Raw genomic sequence first — 23283 nt, forward strand, 5'->3', positions numbered from 1 at the left:
TCTCTTTCCCCCAGCGGACCGTAAGGCATTGAGGGCATAATGACCATCACAAACTACTGACTCTGCTCCAATAAGCTACTCTGATGTTTTCTGCATGATCGTGATTCGTGGCTATGCATAAGCAGCAGTTGTTTTTGCTTTAAAAGTTGAGCAACCAACTAAATTAAGTAAAATGATCAAAAAAAATCTACACAAAAGTATACTGCTCTTGCAGTTGACTGATGTCTGTTATCAACAGTATCTTATACTATCTTATCTTAAATATATGAAGAGTTTCGTTGCAAAACGAGATAACCACCGTTTTTTTAATTTTTCAGAAATCTTGTTTTTTGGTTGTGCATTCCAATTAATTTCAATTCAACTGCAGTTGGTTTGTTTTGATTTAAACCTTCATAACTTCAGAAATACAGCTAAGTAGCACCATAAAACACGATAACATAATAATAAACATGTTTTGACAAAAATGTTAAAAAATGGATTTATCTCGTTTTGCAACGAAACTCTTCATATACACAAACAGTTAAATTTATTGACCCTTGATTGTATATACCAATGACTCATCATTAAATGCTTGAAAATTGTATACAGTTTTGAATTTTGGATAGTGTAAGTATGAGTTTTTCAATTAAACTCAAATTAGATTCAATTTATAAAAGATAGACCATATAGTGAAAGAAAAGCAAACAGAAATGTAGCTAAAGAGAATACATTTACATTTACGCATTTTCATCCTAAGAGACAAAAGTAAGGAAAAACAAAAGAGCAATTTGTCTCAGAATGTGAGTAGTAGTAAATGAGGCAGCAAATAAAGGTGCAGCAGCAGTAAACAAGCATCACGGTTCAGAGATGTTCAGATAAGCACAGGTCGGGTGTTAGGTGGGCAAGATTGGGTCTATTGGCAAGTCTGATTGGTCTATTCAGAGGGCAACACGGACACATCAGCTTGTCAACATACGGGCCCCAGGAACTCAGTGTACTTTTACACAAGTTCCCAGAGTGCATCAGGTTACACCGCGAATAAAAAGAGGACCTGATGATTAAATTATAATGCTGCTTGTTCAGACTCCTAGATCAGATATCCGATAGAGTATAAAGTTTGGCGGCGTGCGATAGAAAAACACAGAACATCATGTCACATTAGTACAATCTTACTGTATTTACTAACCGCAACAGTTTCTGCAGGCAGGTCAGAGACCCCTATCAGACCCCCAGATCTTTTCACCTTAAACAATCTACTGAGCAGATGTCAGGAAAACACTCAAACACTCATTCATGAAAGCTGTCAGCGTGAGGTTAGGCTTACGTCGGCCTCTCACAGGGCTTTCTGTATTATTTCTTGAACCTCTAGTCAAGGGCCTTTTAGCACTGATGGCTTACGAGCCACAATCAATACCTGTTAGGCAACACTTTCATTTCTTAATTAAATGGGGAGAGATATTAATTTTGAAGTGTAAGGAGCCTTATGGTGTCTGACAGTTTATAGTAATTACCCTCTTGCATGTATATGCTAACACAAAGGTAATTAGACTTCTGTCAGCACAAGATGTTTTTCTAAGCCGAAATGATACAGCCTCTGAGCAAATATGCCGTTAAGTGCTTTTGCATTTCTATGACGGCCACTCAGCTTTGCCACCATCACACATCGGCACGCAAAAGCACTTTACTTTCTGAATCAAAAGAGTTAGTCAAAGATAACAAAGAGGAGACACATTTTTATAGACGCATTTTCCCAAAATCCAAAGAAAATGACCCATGCTGCAGTCTATACCTGCTAACCTTGCAGAATGAATGGAAGCAGAGAATGAAGATTTGACGGACAGCCTCTTCTGACTCATGCCTATCTGACCCCAGCAATGGTGCTCTGCTATCCTGGTCCCCCTGTATCTTATTTACAATCTAGTCTGGCCTGTAATAAAAGCTTGGCCATGTACTATTCATGGCCCACTTTAAAAGACCCTTTAAATGGCTCTGAAGAAAGAGAGAGAGAGAGGCAGATCAGCTCACCATCTGGGTTTGATACCGTTTGGCCTCAGGTATCAAATCGGCCACCAAGCTCAAGTCAATGGACAAACCTTTGAGGTTCTTTATTGATATACTTTCAAGGTACTTATACAAAACACTCACAATAAGAATGATGAAACATCCTCCGTTTCAATTACAGCAAAGCTGTAATGTCTAAATATTTCCTTTTACCTTTCAACAGCTTCTCGCCGGTTTTAATTACACAGTAGAAAAAGTAGCCACATCAACAACAACAACAACACACAGGCTTCGAAATATCTTTGTCTCGATCGGGTGGAGCGCAGATACTGCGTGTGTGTCCGAGTCAAAATATAAAAAATGCACACTTGTTATGGCCTTGTAATGACATAGCCGCGAAAAATGCAGGTTTAAAGCCCCATAGACCAGTGGGTTAAATTATATTTCAGAAAGGCAATATAGGGCCATATCCCAGATGCCCTATTCTGATACAAATAACTGCATGCAAGCATTGCCTTCACAGCGCTTTGTGTTTTACATCACAGGCAGTGTTGAGCACAAGCACTGGGGTACAAAAACAAATTATAGTCCAGTCAAATGGCAACAGGGGTGAGCTCAGCCAGCATCAGAGAAACTACAACACATCTGGCTTCATGTCAAGGTCTGACCTACTCAGGTATGCCACTCTCTGGAGGACCATGTGAATACAGTTGCTTCAAATCTGACTTATTATTTTGGAAAAAAGGGACAATTGTCATAAATTCCGTCTTTCAATATAAAATTCAATATTATTAATAATAAACGAATAAATTATTTTTACTGAATGGTTGACTTTTCGGACATTGGTATTTTTTGTGAAGTTGTCAGGCATGTTTATTGAGGCAGGCTGTCTTGTGTGTTTTATATGTTATAAATGAAAATGTGTACAATACTTGAAATAGCAGCCTAGAAATATATAACCTTTTAAATTTTTCTATTTCATATTTTTTCTGTTTGTATTTTCTGATAAGCTAGCGACGTTTAATGTAGGGGTGCATAACGATTAATCACGATTAATCTATAGCAGAATAAAAGTTTGTGTTTACATCATATATGTGTGTGTAATGTGCATAATAACTTTGTATAAATAAATACACACACATGCATGTGTATATTTAAGAAATGTTTACATTTGTATATTTATGTATAATTTATATTATATATAAATATTTACTATATAAATGTATTTTTTTCTTAAAATTATACATGCATGTGTGCACATTTATATATACATGATTATTATTCACAGTTCACACACATATATGATATAAACAAAAACTTTTATTCTGCTATAGATTAATCGCGATTAATCGTTATGTACCCCTTAATTGCAGATTCTATTGTGACAACTTGCTCTGTATTTGGGGCATGTTGCCATGAAAGAAAATGCCTTCAATAAACTGTATTTTTATCCTGGTCAATAACACTGTAAATGTTTAACAGCATTTTGCAGCAGCCACGACTTTAACTTACGTGTCTACACAGAAATTGACTTCCAAAAAAAACCCCAATCTGACCCCAGTCTTTTTCACTAAGGATGGGTTTAGTGTGACAACTATAGTCTTGTATTTCCTATTTGAAATACAACAGAAAAATATAAAAGTTAATAGAAAAGCTCTGTTGTTTAATATCATTTTAAAATAAAATCCATGGACTGGAATGGTGATGAGTTTCATGAGCAGTAAAAAACAGACGGATCACTGCTTGGAAAGCAGACGTTGGAGCTTTAAATGAGACAGGGTCATCCCTCTCTGCCATAAAGGGATAGAGCTGTGCTATATAGATTTTCTGTAGAGTTCAATTGAGTGAGAAGTTGTTTGGCTTGCAATATTGACTTTTTTTGCACGCTGAAACACAGTCTAGTCAGATGGTTCTGCTCATCTCCAATTATGGTGTCATAAAAAGACCACAATGCAATAGTGAGAAACAGTGGCGTCTGTACAACATTAAAAAGCAAGCAGGAATCCATGCATCTTAAATTTTATATTAAATAAAGTTTTTCTACACTATTAAAAGTAGAGAAGGTAAAAGATTCGTCACGGGAGAACCATTCAGTCAACAGAAAAACCATTTATTTCATATCTTTTCATAATCTAAAGAACTTAATTTTATTACACACATTTTTTTTCAATTTTAAAGTTTTTTTAAGGAACCATTCAGCCAAAAATGGTTCTTCTGTGGCACTGTGAAGCACCTTTATTTTTAAGACTGCATAAATCAGATGGCACAGTTGAATTAAAAACAGAGATTCAAACATGAGGCCAAACATGACACATGAAGGCATTACGGTGCAGACGACGTAGCCTTTTGATAATAGAGAAGGATGACAAAATCTGTTCATCCCTCAAGCTCAAAATCAATATCGGAATTGCTCCGGTGCCTTGATCTCTTAAACAGAATATGATAAACAAGCATATTACTTTCACCCTATATTCTCATGGATAAATCTGACTCTGGACCACAAAACCATGTCATAAGCAGGCAGCAAGGGTATATTTGTAGCAAAATACATCGTATGGGTTAAAATTATACATTTTTATGCCAAAAATCATTAGGATATTAAGTATTAATATCATGTTCCATGAAGATATTTTGGAAATTTCCTACAGTTAACATATAAAAAATGTATTTATCATTAGTAATATGTCCATTAAAACAACTTTTAAAGGATTAGTCAATTTCTTTAAAAAAAAATCCTAATAATTTACTCACCACCATGTCATCCAAATGTTGATGTCTTTCTTTGTTCAGTCGAGAAGAAATTATGTTTTTTTGAGGAAAACATTCCAGGATTTTTCTAATTTTAATGTACTTTAATGGACCCCAACACTTAACAGTTTTAATGCAGTTCAAAATTGCAGTTTCAAGGACTCTAAACGATCCCAAACGAGACATAAGTGTCTTATCTAGTGAAACGATTGTCATTTTCATCAAGAAATAAAAATATGCACTTTCCACAACCACAACTTCTCGTCTTCCTCCAGTCCTGTGACGCGGCAGCATGACCTCATGCAATACGTCATCACTTGAAGAGGACACACATGGCCTATGCGAAACTATGCTCCAGTGTTTACAAGTGTGGAGAAAGAGGACCGTTCTGATGTTGTTGTATGTCAAATGAAACTAATTAATGTCTTTGTTTCAGTTTAATGATTAAAATGGTCCGCAAATGTGCGTTTTTATATATATAACACGTGACCTTTCCACGGCATTACGCAATTAGGTGAGGTCACACAGCCAGAGGAAAAAGAGAAGTTGTGGTTTAAAATTTCATTTTTTTCTTGTCAAAAAAAGACCCTTATGCCTCATTTTGGATCGTTTAGAGTCTTTGAAACTGCAATTTTAAACTGCATTAAAACTGTTAAGTGTTGGGGTCCATTAAAGTCCGCAACATGTTTTTCTCAAAAAACATAATTTCTTATCGACTGAACAAAGAAAGACATGAACATTTTGGATGACATGGTGGTAAGTAAATTATCTGGATTTTTTAAGAAAATGGACAAACCCTTTAAGGCGATTTTCTCTATATTTTGATCTTTTGCACCCTCAGATTTCAGATTTTCTATTTTAGTACTGTATTTCAGCAAAATTGTCCTATCCTAAAAAAACATCATTGTAACAAACAATACATCAATGGTATTTTTTCCTCAATTTTAAAAGATTGACCCTTATATAACTGGTTTTGTGGTCCAGGGTCACAAATTAAAAACTGGCTTACACTGAAGAAGACACATATAAAACGTGCAGAAAAACAAAAAGACAATTTTAATTAAAATAAGCACAACTTATTGTATTTGCTTTTAATTGCAATTACTACCTTAAATGTACTCCATTAAATTATAAGTTCTTTTCAGATTTTGGTTCACACTTCTGAATAAATGGTTATTCGCTTCTCATAGGGGCAGTGGCAGGATACAACATATTGAAACGGAAAGAAAATCGCTCTTTCACGACCAAGTGAAAAATAAGAGTGAAAAATGACGTATAGACACTAGCCTATCACAAACTCAATAAAGCATCCCAACCCTGCTAGCAGTATCAGACACCAACTAACTACGTATCAAATAACCTATATCAATAAATCTCTAAAGATGTGAGCTTCTAGGAAGCTATTTGCTCGCCCATCAATAGCTGATTTTATCAGGGGATAATCATTTTTTCCTAGAGGCCTGACTTGATATTAAGTCGATACGTGCTGTCAGAGTTCATTTTGGCAACAGAGGCAGGACAGATCACGACTTGGGGTGAACCACCCCTCCCCATATCATTCAAAGCAATACAGAGACAAGGAGAGAGAGCATGTCCATCACCCTTACATTATGGATACAAACAAAAATATTTCTTAATGAAAGGTCTGTAAACACTACTTATCATGTTCTTAAATCCCACAAAACACACAAAGAGATTAAATGTTGAATGCACCGTAGGTCACTTTGATTAAATGCATCTGTCAAATGCATAAATAAATGACCTTGGTCATATACTGTATATGTGTATACACACAAGCCTTCTGCGGCTTGTGTTTATGTGTAAGACAATTCACATTGCCAATCAGTCAAGATAAAGATCTTCCCCCAGCAGCATGAAAGGGGAAGTGAAAACTGCTAGAGAGAAAAATCAATAAGGAACCACTCATTGAGGAGGCCACATGTGTGTCACTGTCAATAGGAGTTAATAGGCCTGGGCCCATCACAGCCGACCGGCCCGGCTCAGGCTTACTGCATTCTCCCTCCATCACCTTCTAGTGACAACTTAATACATACTGATAGACTGACTGCTTAATGCCACACCAGCCTTAGCATCTAATAAACAGGCTTGTTTAATAGGCCAGCATTAAGGGCAAATGAACTAAAGATGTTGCATTTTAGATTAAGGGCACCATCCTAAAAGTGCAATGGGCCGTTGGTGTAAACAAAGGCGTAATTTGATTTAGGTGTTTCGCATTAAGCTTACGGGGACAGATTACACTGATATTAAAAGCGGCTCAAGGCTGATGCGAACACAAAAATATCCTGCAACCTTGGATTTAGACCTGCCGTGCAACCGGTTGAGATTTTTCATTTTACTCCAAAGAGCACGTTGACCTTCTAAAGCAAGCCGGAGCACTTGCATCCAAATTTAATGACGTTTCTCTAAACAAAAGATAGATGGTAAAAAATGAGCTTGTTAATTGGGGTCTGCGGGTCACATTGTTTGGTCCAGTTACGCATTCTCCCCTTCATTAACACCCATTAAGACCTCATTTAAGGGGATCTAATTTTTTAATTGATTCTGGATTAATTAATTTGTAATTAAAGAGGACCTCGGGAGAAGTGCTACAAATTTTACGGCCCTTTGAAAAATTACACGTAGGGAACAAGAGAGTCCCCGAGTTATAATATGAATGTAAAATTGTGCACTGATGAGAAATAAAAAATAGCAAGAGAATATTTTTAGTAAGAAGCTTATATTGCATAGTTGGATTTTATAAACTAATTAAAAATTAACTATTTATATATCTAAAAAAAAAAATAATTAGTTGTTATTTAAGTACTAAACTGCAATTCCCATGCATGACAAATCCAACCACACAAAAGGGATCTAGTCTAGTCTTTAAAAATAAAATACACCCCATTCTCAATGAAACACCGTCCAAACAGCAAGTGTTCACCACACAATCAAACATCTGTTGCAAACGTCTCCTCTCGCTCCAGGTCAGACGCACAAAAATGAGATCTATACATTTTTAATGGAACATAGAAATGTATAAATAGAGAATGGTAAGTGTGAAGTCCTGGCTCCAATTGACATTTCAATAAGTAGAACACAGCGTTACCGATCCATTCCCAACTTTCCTGAAACAATTATTGAGATGGTACCTCCAGGCCATGTGTGCTCGGCCTCCCTGGAGCCCCAGTGGCTGAAACAGTAATTGACTAAATTGTAGAACACATCGGGGCCATTTACTGTACAAATGTGCTGAAAATGAATCGTTTAAAAAGAAATGAGGGTGACTCTCAAATTAGCAGGGAAAATGATTGAGATGTGGCTCAGGGAATTAGGAAACATGATTTAGAGGTCTGCTTGAGCCTGTATGAGAGAGAGAGAGAGAGAGAGAGAGAGAGAGAGAGAGAGAGAGAGAGAGAGACTATTTTACACACCACACGGGTGTGACTCGTATTTAAACACTGCAGCAGGACTCTTTCACACACACACACACACACACACACATGCATGCACACACACCTGACCTGTGTTTAAGCAATACACCGTCATCATGATGATAATCTAGCGAGAGCACCAAGCAATGTGAAGCAGCTGTCAGCTTATACATGACTGATGCATTCTGAAATGTATTCAAAGCCTAATCGACAGCTGTCAATGTCTTAAATGTACCCCTAAAACCTCAGTCATAACCAGGGGTGTCATGACATCATCACTTCTTGTTCAAAATAATATTTCAATGACTTCTATCTAAAAGTCTCCATTACAATCTAAACAGCCCAAGATATCTACCTACTCATTTAAAGAAAAGAAAAGGTTTAAAGAAAATCAGTAACAACATGAAAGGGCAGAGTCACAGATCAAAGGACACAGCCCAAGATTGGTTTCAATGTCAACTGCTGCGAGGTGTTAGGAAGTGATCTTAGCTACACATTACAGGGTGTACCCATTTCCTAAGAACAATTCCAATAAATTACACAGCGCGGTGAAGGCGCTGACAGATTTGATTGATTGTCCTGCAGCCACTGTTGGTTTTTGCTTGTTGTGTCTTTTTTCAGCTCCCAGCAATCTTTGTTTCTTAATCATCTCTCGCAGTTCCCTACCAATTAACTGTAGATTTGTGCTCCTTTGTGGCCTGTGGATCTCTGTTTAATGGTGTGTTTACAATGATGAGCACACAGGCACTTTGGACCACAAGATGAAACTATTCTGTCTCATAATAATTATCATTGGGCGGTCCATGGTAAACATCTACTGTATATGAGTATACACATGCTGTAGTTAGTGTAGTGTTTCCCTTACACTTCAAATTGCGCAAAATGATATTGGGAATTGAAAATGAAATGTCAATCTCGCAAAACTTCAATATAGTACAAAGAAGTTTTCACGCTCGCATGAGGTGTTTTTTCCTGGAATTGGAAAAAAATATATATTGCGAACTGAAATGGAATGCATTAACAGGTCACCTGACCTGCGTACAAGTCACATGATCATTCTTTAAAGATGTGAAATCACGTACTATAACCTGCCAGAAACACCTTATTCACTGTCAGAATAATTGTCAAAAATGGTCCTACTGGGGCAAAACTCTTCAAAAAAAGGTACTAATATGTACCTAACAGTGTTGCGGGTAACGCATTAAAAGTAACGCGCATTACGTAATAATATTACTTTTCTGAAGTAACGAGTAAAGTAACACATTAATTTATAAATGTACACATTAGTTACTTTTTTAAAAAGTAATGCAAGTTAATTCAATTTTAAAAATAAAATAATTGAAGTGAAAAATACTGAATTAAACTGAACATATTAACGTAGAATTACGCACTCTGTGCGCCTGAGCGGGAACAGTTTGAGTCAGAAACGTAGATGGCAGGCCAGAGCTTAACATTTGTTTGACATCATAAAAAACACCTGCAAGGCCTGAAAGAGATCAAGCCTCAACCAAGTAAGAAAAAGTAACGCAAAAATAACGTAAGCATTACTTTCCATGAAAAGTAACTAAGTAACACAATTAGTAACTTTTTTGGGGAGTAACTTAATATTGTAATGCATTACTTTTAAAAGTAACTTTCCCCAACACTGGTATCTAATTTGTACAATTAAGATACAAATGTGTATACATGTAGTTCCAATATGTACCTAAAATTAACCCTTTAGGTGCAAATGTGCATTTTTTTAAAAAGGATACTGCACCAGTGACAGCTAGGACAATTTTTTCTGACAGTGAAAGTGGCTGCTCCCAAATCTAAAGGGCTTTCCTTGCCATCACTACTTGGATAACATTGCCCACATCTCCTTAGATTAAAAAAAAGGCTAACGCGGTGGTTGTGATTTAAAGAGCACCTATTGTCCGATTCACGTTTTTACATTTCCTTTGGTGTGTAGATGTGTATTAGTACATGTTAATCATATGCAAAAGGTACAAACCCATAAGTAAACAATTACGTGAGTTATCATCTTCAACCTAAATCTCTTTTCTTGGACTACAACAAACACACGGATTGTAGGCAACAGTTTACTTCATGGGATCGGTGATAGACAAGACCGACATTATCATAATTCCTCCCGCTTCGGACCCACAGCCTGTAAGTTAACTCCTGTCAGCATTGCTTTGAAACCATACTTTCAAACATGGTAAGGAGCGTCACATTTCCGGCTGATGTCAGAGGTATTCAGGCCAATCACAACGTACAGATTAGCTGGCCAATCAAGGCTTTTCAAATTCTGTGCATTTCAGGAAGATAGTTAAATCTGAAGCAACAAAAATGTACGGTATGTGGAAAATAATGTGCTTTAACCATAAACAACGCGAACACATTGTATTATACCAAATACACAAAAAAACATTGTTTTTTAGCAATGAAATAAGTGCACTTTAAGTAAATCTACCAACATCCGTTGCCATGATTTTTAGAATGACATAACATTGGTTAATAATATTCGCACAAAAGTTTTGCGCAAATCTGTAACGAAAACCAGGCTAATATAGATCTATCACAAATCTTCACACTGCAGATCAAGGATAGACCCTTGTACCCGAAAAACAGACCGCGTATCTAGCATTTCACCCCAAACGTTCAAAATGTTGACCAATTCATCATCAAGTCAGTAATGGGGCGACCTCCGGCTATTTTATAGCAATGTCCACGTAATCTTTCTTTAATGGAAAATTTGCTGGTTATCGATCTACACTTTGCAATGCCTTCCAGCCACGTTCCAATTATGACAGCTGTCAAAAGCATTGGCAGGTTGTCCATACACATCTTTTGACTTGACGGCGCACTGCTTTTCTACTACCTGTTTGAGACCCGATAGCGCTATTCCACACATTGTATTCCACACTGTTTGCGGTCATACGGGTCCAGACTATACTTTACCAGGTATCCGTCTGGAGTAAAATGCACAGAGGATAAATGTGAGTGTGTGTTTGAATGTGTTTCAGCTTTAACTCCAGGCCAGAGCTGTGGTTCACTGGCCGTGGCTATTAGGTGCTGTGATTTGCTATTCCGATCGCTCGTACTTTACAGTCCATTTCCTCTCCCCACAATGATATAAAAAGCCATTTTTGTTCAATATCAAAGACTCCAACCGAATAATCACAAGAGTGAAACTGTAACTATTTTACAGGTACCTCTGGGATATCCCCACACGACAGGGGTGTCAAAATCAGTGCAGAGAAAACTTTCTGCAGGGCAAACGCCTGTTTTGGCATTTGTTTCAACATCTGCCTTTAATTACTTAATTATCCCAATCAGTTACCGGCTCTGACATTAACATTTTACCAAATGGTAAATCATAGCCGAAAGTTGTTCTGCGATGTTTAAACAGATCATGAAAAATGCATAGATGATAATGTACATGGATACTTAACTAATTGAGCCAATTAAGGTGGGAGAATTGGTTTGAATGAGAGCAGGGCAGACAGTACCCCAAAGGAACGGACTCTGACACCTCTGATATACTGCCATGACTTTCTATTCAGTCATTCAAGCCCCGGGTCATTTTCAGCAGACAAAAGGACAGGCCCTTAGTCTAATGGCTTGCTTAAAATCAACACACAAGCAGACGCAATGTCCTTAAACACAGAAGAGAACGTCTTCAGGCCACATGCTATACTGGGAGCTACAGGAGCTGAGGAGATTTAAATGCATTTTCCCTTAATGCACACTGGAAAAGTTTTCCCTTTTTGCAAATGGGATGTTTTCATTATTGAGCCATGTCCATTAAAGCCCTTACACTTAAGTTTTAAAGGATTAGTCCATTTTCTAAAAAAAAAAAATCCAGATAATTAACTCACCACCACGTCATCCAAAATATTGATGTCTTTCTTTGTTCAGACGAGAAGAAATTATGTTTTTTTGAGGAAAACAGGCCAGAATTTTTCTCATTTTAATGGACTTAAATGGACCCCAACACGTAACAGTTTCAATGCAGTTTAAAATTGCAGTTTCAAAGGACTCTAAACGATCCCAACCGAGGCATAATGGTCTTATCTAGCGAAACGATTGTCATTTTTGACAAGAAAAATAAAAAATATGCACTTTTAAACCACTACTTCTCATCAACGCGACCTCATGCAATACGTCAAGAGGTCACGGATGACGAATGCGAAACTACGCCCCAGTGTTTACAAGTGTGAAGAAAGAGGACCGTTCCGACGTTGTTGTATGTCACATGATACTAATTAATATCTTTGTGTCAGTTTATTGTTTAAAATGGTCCGCAAATGTGCGTTTCATATATGTAACACGTGACCTTTCCACGGCATTACGCAATTATGTGAGGTCACACTGGTGCGTCACAGGACCAGAGAAAGATGAGAAGTTGTGGTTAAAAAGTGCATATTTTTTATTTTGCTTGTCAAAAATGACAATCGTTTCGCTAAATAAGACCCTTATGCATCGTTTGAGATCGTTTAGAGTCATTTGAAACTGCAATTTTAGACTGTATTAAAACTGTTATGTGTTGGGGTCCATTAAAGTCCATAAAATGAGAAAAATCCTGGAATGTTTTCCTCAAAAAACATATTTTCTTCTCAACTGAACAAAGAAAGACATCAACATTTTGGATGACATGGTGGTGAGTAAATTATCTGGATTTTTTTTATGAGAAATGTATCCTTTTCTCAAATTAATCCTTTAACAATTGATTGTTGGTATAGGCCATAAGAAATAAAGTTTATGGTAACTGTACCATGTGCCATTATTTTTTTGCAGTTTAATAAACTATCATGGCAACACAAAAAATCACTAAATTACAAAAAATATGACCATTCTTCATAAAGGAACACAAAGACCAGTAATATTTACTGCAAATATGGCAAAACACTGATCTGCTCAGGGCCACGAGGCAAATACTCAAAGTCATTTGAGACCCGAAAAGACTATTTGGTCGGTTTGAGAAACAACACCATCTAAAATTCCAAATCTGTGAAATCACCGCACCCCCACCCCAAAAAAGACATATTGGAGCCCTACGGTTGTGATTTCCTTCTTGCTATAGATGCATAAATAAACATAGAAATAAATACACAGAGGACACAGGCTGTGAGTGGCTGGCCAAGTGGGGCAGCTGTTATTAAAAGGGCTATTTATCACTGTCACCCTGCTCAGGTTTCATCCCTCTCTGCCCGCCAGCGTTGTCACTAGGCCGCACAGGAACAATGAGGCTCATCCAAGCAGACCTAGCCCCACTGTTTGCACACACATGCACAAATATACATCAACTCTCCTTCCTATACATACAAAAATCAGGCCTCAACTCAAACTGCAGGCTTGCAAGAACTCAAGCACAGGCGGCGTGTCGCTACGACACAAGCAGAAGCGATCTACGGCTGCCATAACACATGACAACCTAGAAACTCAATCGTAGCTTTTATTTCGCGCTCTGGTGACTTATCGATTATGGCAACAATTACCCACTAATCTCTCCAGATTGTGTTAAGTGAATTCCCTCTTTGTTGGACAATAACTAAACAAGGCGGTTGTGCTTCTTTGCCTGAGGGTTCGGGTCTGTATCCTTTCACATTTCATCATTACATTTACATATAGGTAATAAATTAGCAGCCTCCAGACTCCACCCCTCAATTACTTTATCTCTGCACGGGGATGTACATGACTTTCCAGGTCATGCTTTCACCCTGGTTTGACACTACAGATGTAGAGTGGAAGTAAATTTGTACTTTCAAACATTTTAAGAGCACTACTGTATGATGCTATTGATAAAGCCCTTCTAGAAAGAAAAAAAAGAGTTACTCACCATCATGATGTTCTTGACAATGTGTTGTTCATCTTCTGTGGAACACAAAATGAGATACGGTTACTGTACACTTTCATTGTATAAAAAAGAGCATTATGAACATTCTTCAAAATTTTCCCTTGTTGAAGAAATTCATATGGGTTAAATTTAGAGTCGACATGAGGGTAAATAAATAATAGATGTTCATCTGTGCTTGGGGAAGTCAATGGTGCCCCAAAACATTCCTCCAAATATCAACCTTTGTGTTCAGCATAACAAAGAAATGTATACAGGTTTGGAACAACTTCAAGGTGAGCAAATTATGAACAAATTTGTAATTTTGGGTGAACAATCCCTTTAAGAATGCCCACATCAAAACATACTGAAACTACTGAATCGCTTTTCTTGTGGTCTTCTGTAAAATTTAAGTTGCACTGCAAAAAAATTATTTTCAAGAACAAAATTCTTAGTATTTTTGTCTTGTTTTCAGTAAAATTCTTAAATTAAGATGCTTTTTCTTGATGAGCAAAACGATCCAAGAAAATAAGTTTAGTTTTTAAACCAAAAATATCAAATTTAAGTGATTTTGTGCATAAAACAAGCAAAAAAATCTACCAAAGGGAAAGCTAATTTTTCTTGAATTTAGTGTTTAAGAAAAATTTTCAAGATTTTTTTGCCTACCCCATTGGCAGATTTTTTGGCTTGTTTTATGCACAAAATCACTTAAATTAGATTTTTTTGGTCTAAAAACTAGACTTATTTTCTTGGGTCGTTTTGCTAATCAAGAAAAAGCATTTTAATTTAAGAAATTTAAGATAATTTTACTGAAAACAACAAAAAATACTAAGATTTTTTTTCTTTAAAATATTTTTTTTGCAGTGTACTTAAGAGTTTTTGTCTTGTCAGTAGAAATATCTAAAAATTCTTAAATCAAGATGTATTTTCTTGATGAGCAAAGCAAAAATACACTCAAAAAATGATTCATTGGATTAACTCAATAAAATTGTGGGCAGAATTTCCATCCAATATGAATGTGTTCCCCTAACTCATAAAAACTATAAAAATATATTGAGTTAGTCAAACTCAATTTAAAGTAAATGGCGATACTCAATTAGTTGCCTCAACTCAATTTAGTGTAGTCTGAATAACTCGATTTAGCGTAGTTTGTATAACTCAATGTAGTGTCGTCTGGATAACTCAATTCTGTTATTTTATATAAAACGTTTTTATATCATACTAATTAGCTTAAGCACATGTTAGCATGCTAATTATAATAACATATGATACTCTGGATGAGCATGTGAAAAGAGACTGATCTCCAAACATTAACACAGTAAGTGCTCATTGAGAGAAATATGTCACATCCACAACCTAACCACAAGCGCCACTCTTCTGCACGATGGTAACAATTTGAAAAAATATAACACAAAACGCTTCTAAATCAATAAGATAAATGGACATTAAACACTATTAAGTCTTTCTCTTTACCTAAAAATGCATAAAAATCACTTAATTAAAAAAATGACTCTCCACATGCAGTTGCATGCAAAGCATGCTGGGAAATTCTTTTTCCAGAACCCAGACTCAAACTAATTGTATTAACGAAATTAAAAAGAAATCAATAAATTATAGTACATATTTATTTTGTGTTAGACTAATTAAATATATATACTTATTGCTCTTAACGAGGTATTTTTAATTCATTGAACACAATTTTAATGTGTCATCTCTAAGAAGGGCTTGAATAATTTTTTTGAGGGTCTGCCAAAGGGGTGAGAAAAAAATCTTAAAATAAGTTTTCAAGCAAAATGTTCTTACCCAATTGGCAGATTATTTTTTTGCTTGTTTTAAGCACACGTTTACTTAAATTGTATGATTTTTGTCTAAAAACTAGACTTATTTTCTTTGATCATCAATAAAATACATCTTCATTCAAGAATCCTTAGATACTTCTACCCAAAACAAGACCAAAATAAGTGAGAAAGTCATTTTTTTGCAGTGTGATGGCAAAAAGACAAGAGAATAAAAAAATGAAGTTTTAATTTGCAAATTAAAAGTTTAAAAGAAATAACACTGTGCAATATTTCTTTCATTGTCCTGCACAGTCGTGGTTTGCTTGCCTTCATTCATAAAGCTGGTGGACTGTAAAGCCTCCATCACCTCTCGGCTTAATCAAGTGCTTGCTTAACCAACTCAGTCCTCCTTAATTCCTATTAATTTAGCATAATAGCAATCCTCTCATCTGGAATTAGCGACAGCCCAGCAGAAACCTACGGGTCTCTGCGGAGCAGCAAACAGTCCAGCCAGCACATTCAGATCCAATTCGATATGTATGTACATAAAAGCGTGTAGATGAAAATGGTTAAAATTCATAACCCTTGCATAAGACCCCCATCAAGCCTGCTTTACACCTGTATTACATTTTCCTCTTCAATCAGCAGCTTTTGGGTCGGGCATACGACTCCCGCTTCCCATGAGAAGCAGAAAGCCATTACAGAGAGCCAGGGCTCATTTGCAGAAAGATTGGGGATCTAACATCACATCTGGAAAAAAGAGAATGAGTATCAAAGTGGATAACAGGAATGATTTATTTCACTTTCTTTCCTCCTGCTATTTTACTTGCAAAGGATTTCTCTTTACTGCTTGCTCTCTGATAAAGTATATTTAAAGTGGAAGGGTATTTCACTGTATGATGCAATGTACAAAACACAGTTGCACACTTTGGATTCCTTGAAGGAATAAAAGTCCTGACCTCTGCCTCGACTCGAACCTTTTGGTAGATAACATTGACCTCAAGAGAGAGAGAGTGCATGCCTAGGAAAATAGTCATTGTGTGAACTTTACTGACCCTGAAAGGACGGTCAATACACATTTTTGAGAGCTGAATCAATTCCTCGGTGTGAACCGTGTGTCAAAATTCGCCAAATCTGTTCTCCAAATCTGAATGAAGCACAATGTAAACACAAAGAAAAAATTGAAACAATAAAAGCCACAACTCATGTCCTCCAGACTTGTGCGGGCTTTAAAAACAACAACAGCAATAGTAAAAAGCATGAAGAATGAAAAACAAAACATTATTTCAGAATATTGTTATAATGCATTTTTCTGAAAACAGATCAAATGTACCCTGTGGCAACCAGGGCATCACTGCACACTGGCAGGGGGTAAAAGACAAACTTAGGGTGGGGGAAAGGGGGGCGGAGGCTGAGAGTGCCGTCTGGTTTTTAATGACCCAAAACTTTAAATACTGCATAATATATAATAAAATGGAGAGTTCATTTAACTCTCACAATAATTCATAAGAGATACCATTAGTATCCATTATTCTTAATGTCAACACTGTAAACAGTAAATATAAGCGAGACGAACGTCTTACAAGCTCCAAGGGAGAAGCAAAAACGGAACTGTAATCAGCTCGAACGAAAACTAAAAACAATGCATTAAGCTAAATGTTCAAAACTATCAAAACATGCATTCAGACACGATGCGTTAGTGATACATTTACATCAATGTGTCAGTCAGACGATGAAATTAGCATAAAGCACGTATTAACGTGCATTAATAAATAACATCACTTCAAAATGAACAACTTTCTAAATGAACTTCTGCATTAATTAACGCTAAATTGATTTAAATACAAACTAAACACGAGAGACGGTAATGTAGGGATGTGGCCTTGAGGAATTGTTGTGTACAAATCGTGCCTGGTTCCAGACTTGAAAGGGTCAGTGACTTTGCATGACTGACAGCCACGGGAGCCACCTGCAGCCAGTAGCTGTAGCAAGAATGATTGGCACAGTGGGCATGCTGTCTTTCAGCTGGCCTTTTCAGAAAGAAAATGATGAGGTGAAAAGAAAATAAAATAGAAATATAGAGCCACTTGTCATCCCTTCCAATCTGCTTAGTAATGAGAAGGCTTTTCCCTCTGGGTAAAAAGATCTGCTTTAATAGATTTTTAATGGCTTTTCCGCTCTTCATAAGAGCCACTCTCAGCACCCAATAGCATTTGGAAAAAAATCAAGTAATTCCATCCTCAGTGGTGTGAGGTCAGCAATTATAATACACAGAAATCACTAAAGCTTTAACAATTCTACTCAATCTTTTTGTCTGATAATGCTTACATGATGCAATAAAGAAAATCTCCTTTGAAATATACTTATTAACTGTTTTGGACAGTATGAGAATAGATCCACTCAAAAAACGGTATCCGTGTATGCAAAACCAGAATTGGGTTCAAACGTATTGCAGAGCGGCTGGCAATAAAAGTTAGAAAATTCCAGTAACAATATTAAAACACCTTAACTTCGCATTTTGTTGAATTTATTTTACTATAAATCTGAAGTTGCTATTTTACTCACCAAAAGCTTTTCCTAAATAGAGATTGCTCCAAAATTCCTTTGATTCAATATGAAATATCTGATTTAGTCCTAGAATAAATTTAATCAGAATCCAGGAAAGCAGCCAAAACCGTAACATCATGAGACGCAAATGCAATTAATATACTTGGCAGATTTGTGACGTTCTTGAAGATGTTCTCATGAATGTGATTCAGAATTGCTTACCTTGGTCTGTCACCGTCATTTAATGACTTATGACAACAGAAGTTCAATTCCAAGCCTATTTGTCTGAACACCTCTGTTGACATGAAGATCACAGTGTACCTGTAACAAATGACACAAACTGTGATGTAGCTGACACCTCGACGCCCCGTGATCCAGAGGAGCCTGCGGTTGGTCTGAGAGCTCAATGATAACCTTCACAGAAGTAGCTGCGGGGGTTATTCATACAATAATTGTTTCTGCCAAACCCATACATCTCCATGTCAAGCAAAATTAATGTGATTTTTCCTGCTAAATAATAGATTACACGCCATAAAGACACACCAACATGCAATTTTACCCCTCATATCACAATCAAATCCAGCTTTTACATTCCCATTAGTTACCTAAGATGTAAATAGTGTTTGTATTTAAAGATTTCAACTTGGTCTTCTTTATTTGCATGTAATTGAACTTGTTAATACAAGTGCTTAATCCTTCGTTGATTAGCACCTTATATTCAGAGAGGGTAATTTAGACCTCCAATTACAGGCACCAGTCTTGATTGCATGGTCCTTAAAACAAGGCACTGATCTCTTAACATGGCACCGTTAAATTTTCCTTTACTTTACAGTAACCAATTTGCTGCTCCGTTATCCTAGACTTCTGACCGAGGTGAAATGTAACGGCAAGCACCCGCTCCATCTATAAATGTCGTCTCCTGTGGCTTGGTGCTGCACTTGGAGGGCATGACCAAAAACAGGCACACTCGACTCAAGTTTCTAATGGCTCACAACGCTCTATCAGGCCTGGCCTGTTACAATGCTCCTCAAGATCTGCTACAGTATCGGTGATGAAGAAAGGTCAAAAAGTCAATGAGGAATTAAGACATGGTTCCCTGTGCTTTTCACAGCTCATGCTAACTTACAAAGCCAGCCGTCCTGGATCAGATTTCACTGGGTGTGTAAATTATTTCCATTTAGCCCCCTTACACGCTGTAACAAAATGCAGCATGAAGTTAAAACGGGTGTAGGCAAGTTCGGTCCTACAGAGCCGCAGTCCTGCAGAGTTTAGTTTCAACCCTAATCAAACACACCTGAACAAGCTAATCAATGTCTTTAGGATTTAGACATCAGGTTAGATTATCAGTGCTTAGGCTAAAATATGCAGGACTGCGGCTCTCTAGGACCGAACTTGCCTACCCCAAAAAACAACTTAGTTTTGTAAGTCAATTCAATCTACTATTTTAAGTTTTGACATGGAATAAGTTGACATAACTTATAAAAACAAGTTGAAATTGTTTAACATAATTTGTTAAGTTAAAGTAAATGATATGTTTGATTTTACAAAAGTGCTGAATTTTTTTTTACAGTAGAGGAACGTCCTTATAGTGGGAAATGTGAGGGAGCTCTGGAAATCTTTTAAAGAAACTGTAAAAGTACGAGGTCACATAATTTAAAAAAAAATGTTTTCACAGGTTTATTCATTTAGTATACTCAATGGGTAAGTTACTCAAAAAAAGTAATTAATTACTAGTTACTAATTACATCTTTTATTATGTAATTAGATTACTGTACAAATTAATCTCTTCAAAAAGTATTTAATTACTTATTACTTTCTAAATCCTATTTAGAAAAATAATACAAAGGCTTAAAAATGGCTCGAATAAATCATATAAAAGTACATAAATTATTATGTTCAGACTTTTTAAGGTCCAAATCTCACTATTAACTACTTGCCACAATAAAATCCTAATTACAGCTTATTAATACTTTGTATTTGTTAAGTTTAAGTATTGGTAGGAATTGGGTGGATTGAGGATGTAGAATAAGATTTTGCAGAATCAGGCATTAAAACACTGTAAAAAATTCTTGCCTTAAATTTTTTTGTTGAATCAACTCAGATTTACGAGTCATTTTAACTTACTATTATTTAGTTATAACTTATAAAAAATAGTTGAAAGAAGTCAACTTCATTTTATAAGTTGTAGCAACTCATCTTTGGTCAGGATAAACTTTGGTAAGTTAAAATGACATGTAAATCTAAATTGATTCAACTAAAAAAAATGTTGAGGTTGAGGCAGCAAGGAAATTTTACATTGTATGTGCTTTTTAAGTATTAGAAACAGCCAATATCTCAGTAATATTAATGCTAATAACCAACCAGTTAATACTGAGAATTGTAAACTACAATAGAGTGTTACCATTATTAACTGACCAATGTATTTAAAGTGAGAAGGATACATAAAAAATGCATTTTAATAGACTTTAAATTTTGATGCACTGTATATAATTGTTATGCAGTCTATAAACAGTATTTAGTTCAATTACATCAGAAGTAACTTCAATTAAATTACTGGAAAATAAGAATAATCCCTTATTTTACTAAATATGTAATTAAATTACAGTAACTAATTACTAAGTAACTAAAACTGTACTCAGTATAACACTAATGACTTGAAACGTGTACAATTCTTACAAAACCTACACTGCACATTCACTAAATTTAGTCATCATACAATGATCCAATCAAATCTGATCTGTCCCTCTAAATTACGCTGTGCAAAAGAAAGGGCAAGAGGTCCATTGATTTGCTTGTAATACCTGAAATTATTACTGTGGGCTGTTAGCTAGTAAAAAGAGGTGGCAATGCAAGAAAATTAAGGTCTCTGATAAATGTGCTTAGCAGAAAGCTTTGAGAGTTGTAGAGGATCAATATGGTAGTTTGTCAAACCCAATCTCACAAAGGATTCTGCAGGAGAGAAGCAGAGCTACGCCAAGTCAGCAAAGCACATTATCAGAAATCAAAGCATCTGAGAATGACAGTTGTAGGGGGGTTAGGGAGGGCTTTGAATGAAGGCCACACTTTCTCTATTGTAATTAAAAACCATTTTATCAGACCTGTCCTTTAAACAATCCCTCTTGCTTCCTATTGACATTATGCCAGGCAGGGAGTGAGCTCTAATTTGACTTTAAATAAATGAGCTGAAGGTATTTAAAATTCTGCATTAGCTTTAGGGAAAGAAACAAGTGGGAAAACAAGGAGTTGTAAAGCATGTAAACTTCAATGTTTAAGACATCACAAATAATCCCTAATAATAATCACCATGCTATAATTACAACAGTGTTTTTGATGCATGGTAAAATAAAAACAAAACTAAAATTTCTAAAAAAAGGTGGTAACATTACAAGAAGAATCTCATCATAAAATGTATTTAAATGATTAAATATAAAGTTATAATATTACAAAACTAAGGTAGTAATGTTTTCAAAATCAAGTAAAATTAATATAATCATAATTGTTTATTTTTTATAAAACTAGGCTAATTCTACTATTTTCTAATCTTTAAAAGTTTACTCATAATACTCACTTTTATTTTATATTATACTAAAAAGGTGTTGAAAACCTGTACATGACCTTCCAATAATGCAGAAAAAACTTTCAATAAATAAATAAAATGACAATAATTAAAATAAATACCTTTATTATGCATGAAAAAGTGCACTATCCATTCTATCTTAACACTTTTCCATTTGTTTCCAAAAATTCAATATTTTAACATCATAAATACTTGCCAGTGCAAACAAAGTCAACAGAATTCAGACAGAAGTTCAGACAGAACATTAGGCAAGTCAGATAGTCTCTAATATTAGTACTGAGCACCTTCAACCTCCTTATATGCAAAGTAAACAGTGACAGGGCCTGCAGATGTTTGTACTGTCTCTGTCACTCTAGCCACCATCCAAGAGCCCAAGCCGTAAGCCAAACATGGAATACCTTAAAAAATAAAGCGTACACAAAAATATTAGAAATTGGTTTGATGAACTGTCAAATTTAATATCTGAATAAAACTGAATAGCATAAACTGACCTAGATTGATGACTTTAAGCGCCCCAAAAAAACTATTCTCAAACTGCAAGTTGTGCAGAGGTGCTTTGGTGCAGTGGTATTTAATAAAAGGGAAAGCCCCCGTCCTGAGGATGTGGTAGTTCGCTCCCTGCACCTGCCAGTTGAAATGAGACAGACCGAACTGGTCGTTGATGACGTCACGATAGCGCACGCAGAATGAAGTCCAGGGAGGGAGCGCGCGCTGTGTCAGATGGCATGTTAACACTTCAGAGGCAGCGGGACGAGATCCTTTACGTCCAAACGTGCTGGGGAACAGCAGAACTTTTAGAAATCCACTGTGAATCATCCGCAAAATCCCAGTCATTTCAAAATAGATCCTAAAGCGCATGAATAATAACGAAAAATGTTTTTATTGCAACTATCGCGTAACAAGAAATTAACCAACGCGACGTTTTGTTTTAAAAAGCACGTGAAATGAAAACTGATATGTGTTAGGTAACCTAGATGTCGATATATAGAAATAGAAGGAAACTCTTTCCCTCATTGTAAAAGTCTGCCACATCCGAGGACGATTTAAAGGTTACACAACTTACCGGAGCGGCTTTCATACTCGTTTTACAAACATTTACATTACGCTACTCCGTTGCATCTCAACTTCCAACAAAAATAAGGCACGACGTGTGTACTGTTTGCCCCACTAAAATACTGTAGTTTTCAACAACATATAATTCCCTGGTACGACTCATCTATTTTCCGGGAAGAAACAACTAAGCGTTTTTTTGTTCCTATGTGAACTACATAATCTAAAGGGTGCTTCCAATATTTCACATTACATTCAGAAATTACATTAATTAAGTTTTTAATAACATCGAGTTGATTTAGTGCATCAGACGGGTATACTAAATTATTGTTTTATCCTTTATGACCTGTAAAA

General features: G+C 36.0%; 2 protein-coding genes across 4 annotated transcripts in view; both read right to left on the bottom strand.

Annotated features, from left to right (window-relative positions):
- Positions 1-19505, bottom strand: part of skor1b (SKI family transcriptional corepressor 1b) — a 60111-nt gene extending 40606 nt beyond the window's left edge. Inside the window, exons 1-3 of one of the 2 annotated variants that reach the window (XM_073853609.1) lie at positions 18525-19505; positions 16383-16902; positions 13984-14018 (exon numbers count right to left, since the gene is read on the bottom strand). The gene's annotated coding sequence lies outside the window, so the exon portion shown is untranslated. Of the gene's footprint in view, positions 1-13983; positions 14019-16382 lie in introns of both variants that reach the window. The other variant, XM_055174732.2, reaches the window with a different exon arrangement.
- Positions 19506-21988: 2483 nt separating this feature from the next.
- Positions 21989-23206, bottom strand: c15h15orf61 (chromosome 15 C15orf61 homolog). Of its 2 annotated transcripts, XM_055174466.2 has the most exons (3): positions 22943-23206; positions 22371-22726; positions 21989-22277 (listed from the first exon to the last, which is right to left on the bottom strand). In XM_055174466.2, the coding sequence occupies exons 2-3, from the start codon at positions 22711-22713 to the stop codon at positions 22150-22152; spliced, it is 471 nt and encodes a 156-aa protein (XP_055030441.1). In that variant the 5' UTR covers positions 22714-22726; positions 22943-23206; the 3' UTR covers positions 21989-22149. The 2 variants fall into 2 exon arrangements, with proteins under 2 accessions (XP_055030441.1, XP_073709712.1); XM_073853611.1 differs by having other exon boundaries at positions 22371-23206.
- Between the last annotated feature and the right edge of the window lie 77 nt (positions 23207-23283).

The sequence above is a fragment of the Misgurnus anguillicaudatus genome, chromosome 15, assembly GCF_027580225.2.
Source record: "Misgurnus anguillicaudatus chromosome 15, ASM2758022v2, whole genome shotgun sequence".
Classification (NCBI taxonomy): Eukaryota; Metazoa; Chordata; class Actinopteri; order Cypriniformes; family Cobitidae; genus Misgurnus; species Misgurnus anguillicaudatus.

Coding starts and splice junctions, on each gene's coding strand:
- c15h15orf61 (XM_073853611.1), bottom strand. CDS start 22,737: ATGCGCTTTAGGATCTATTTTGAAATGACTGGGATTTTGCGGATGATT. Junction 22,278..22,370: donor GCTTAAAGTCATCAATCTAG/GTCAGTTTATGC, acceptor TTATTTTTTAAG/GTATTCCATGTTTGGCTTAC.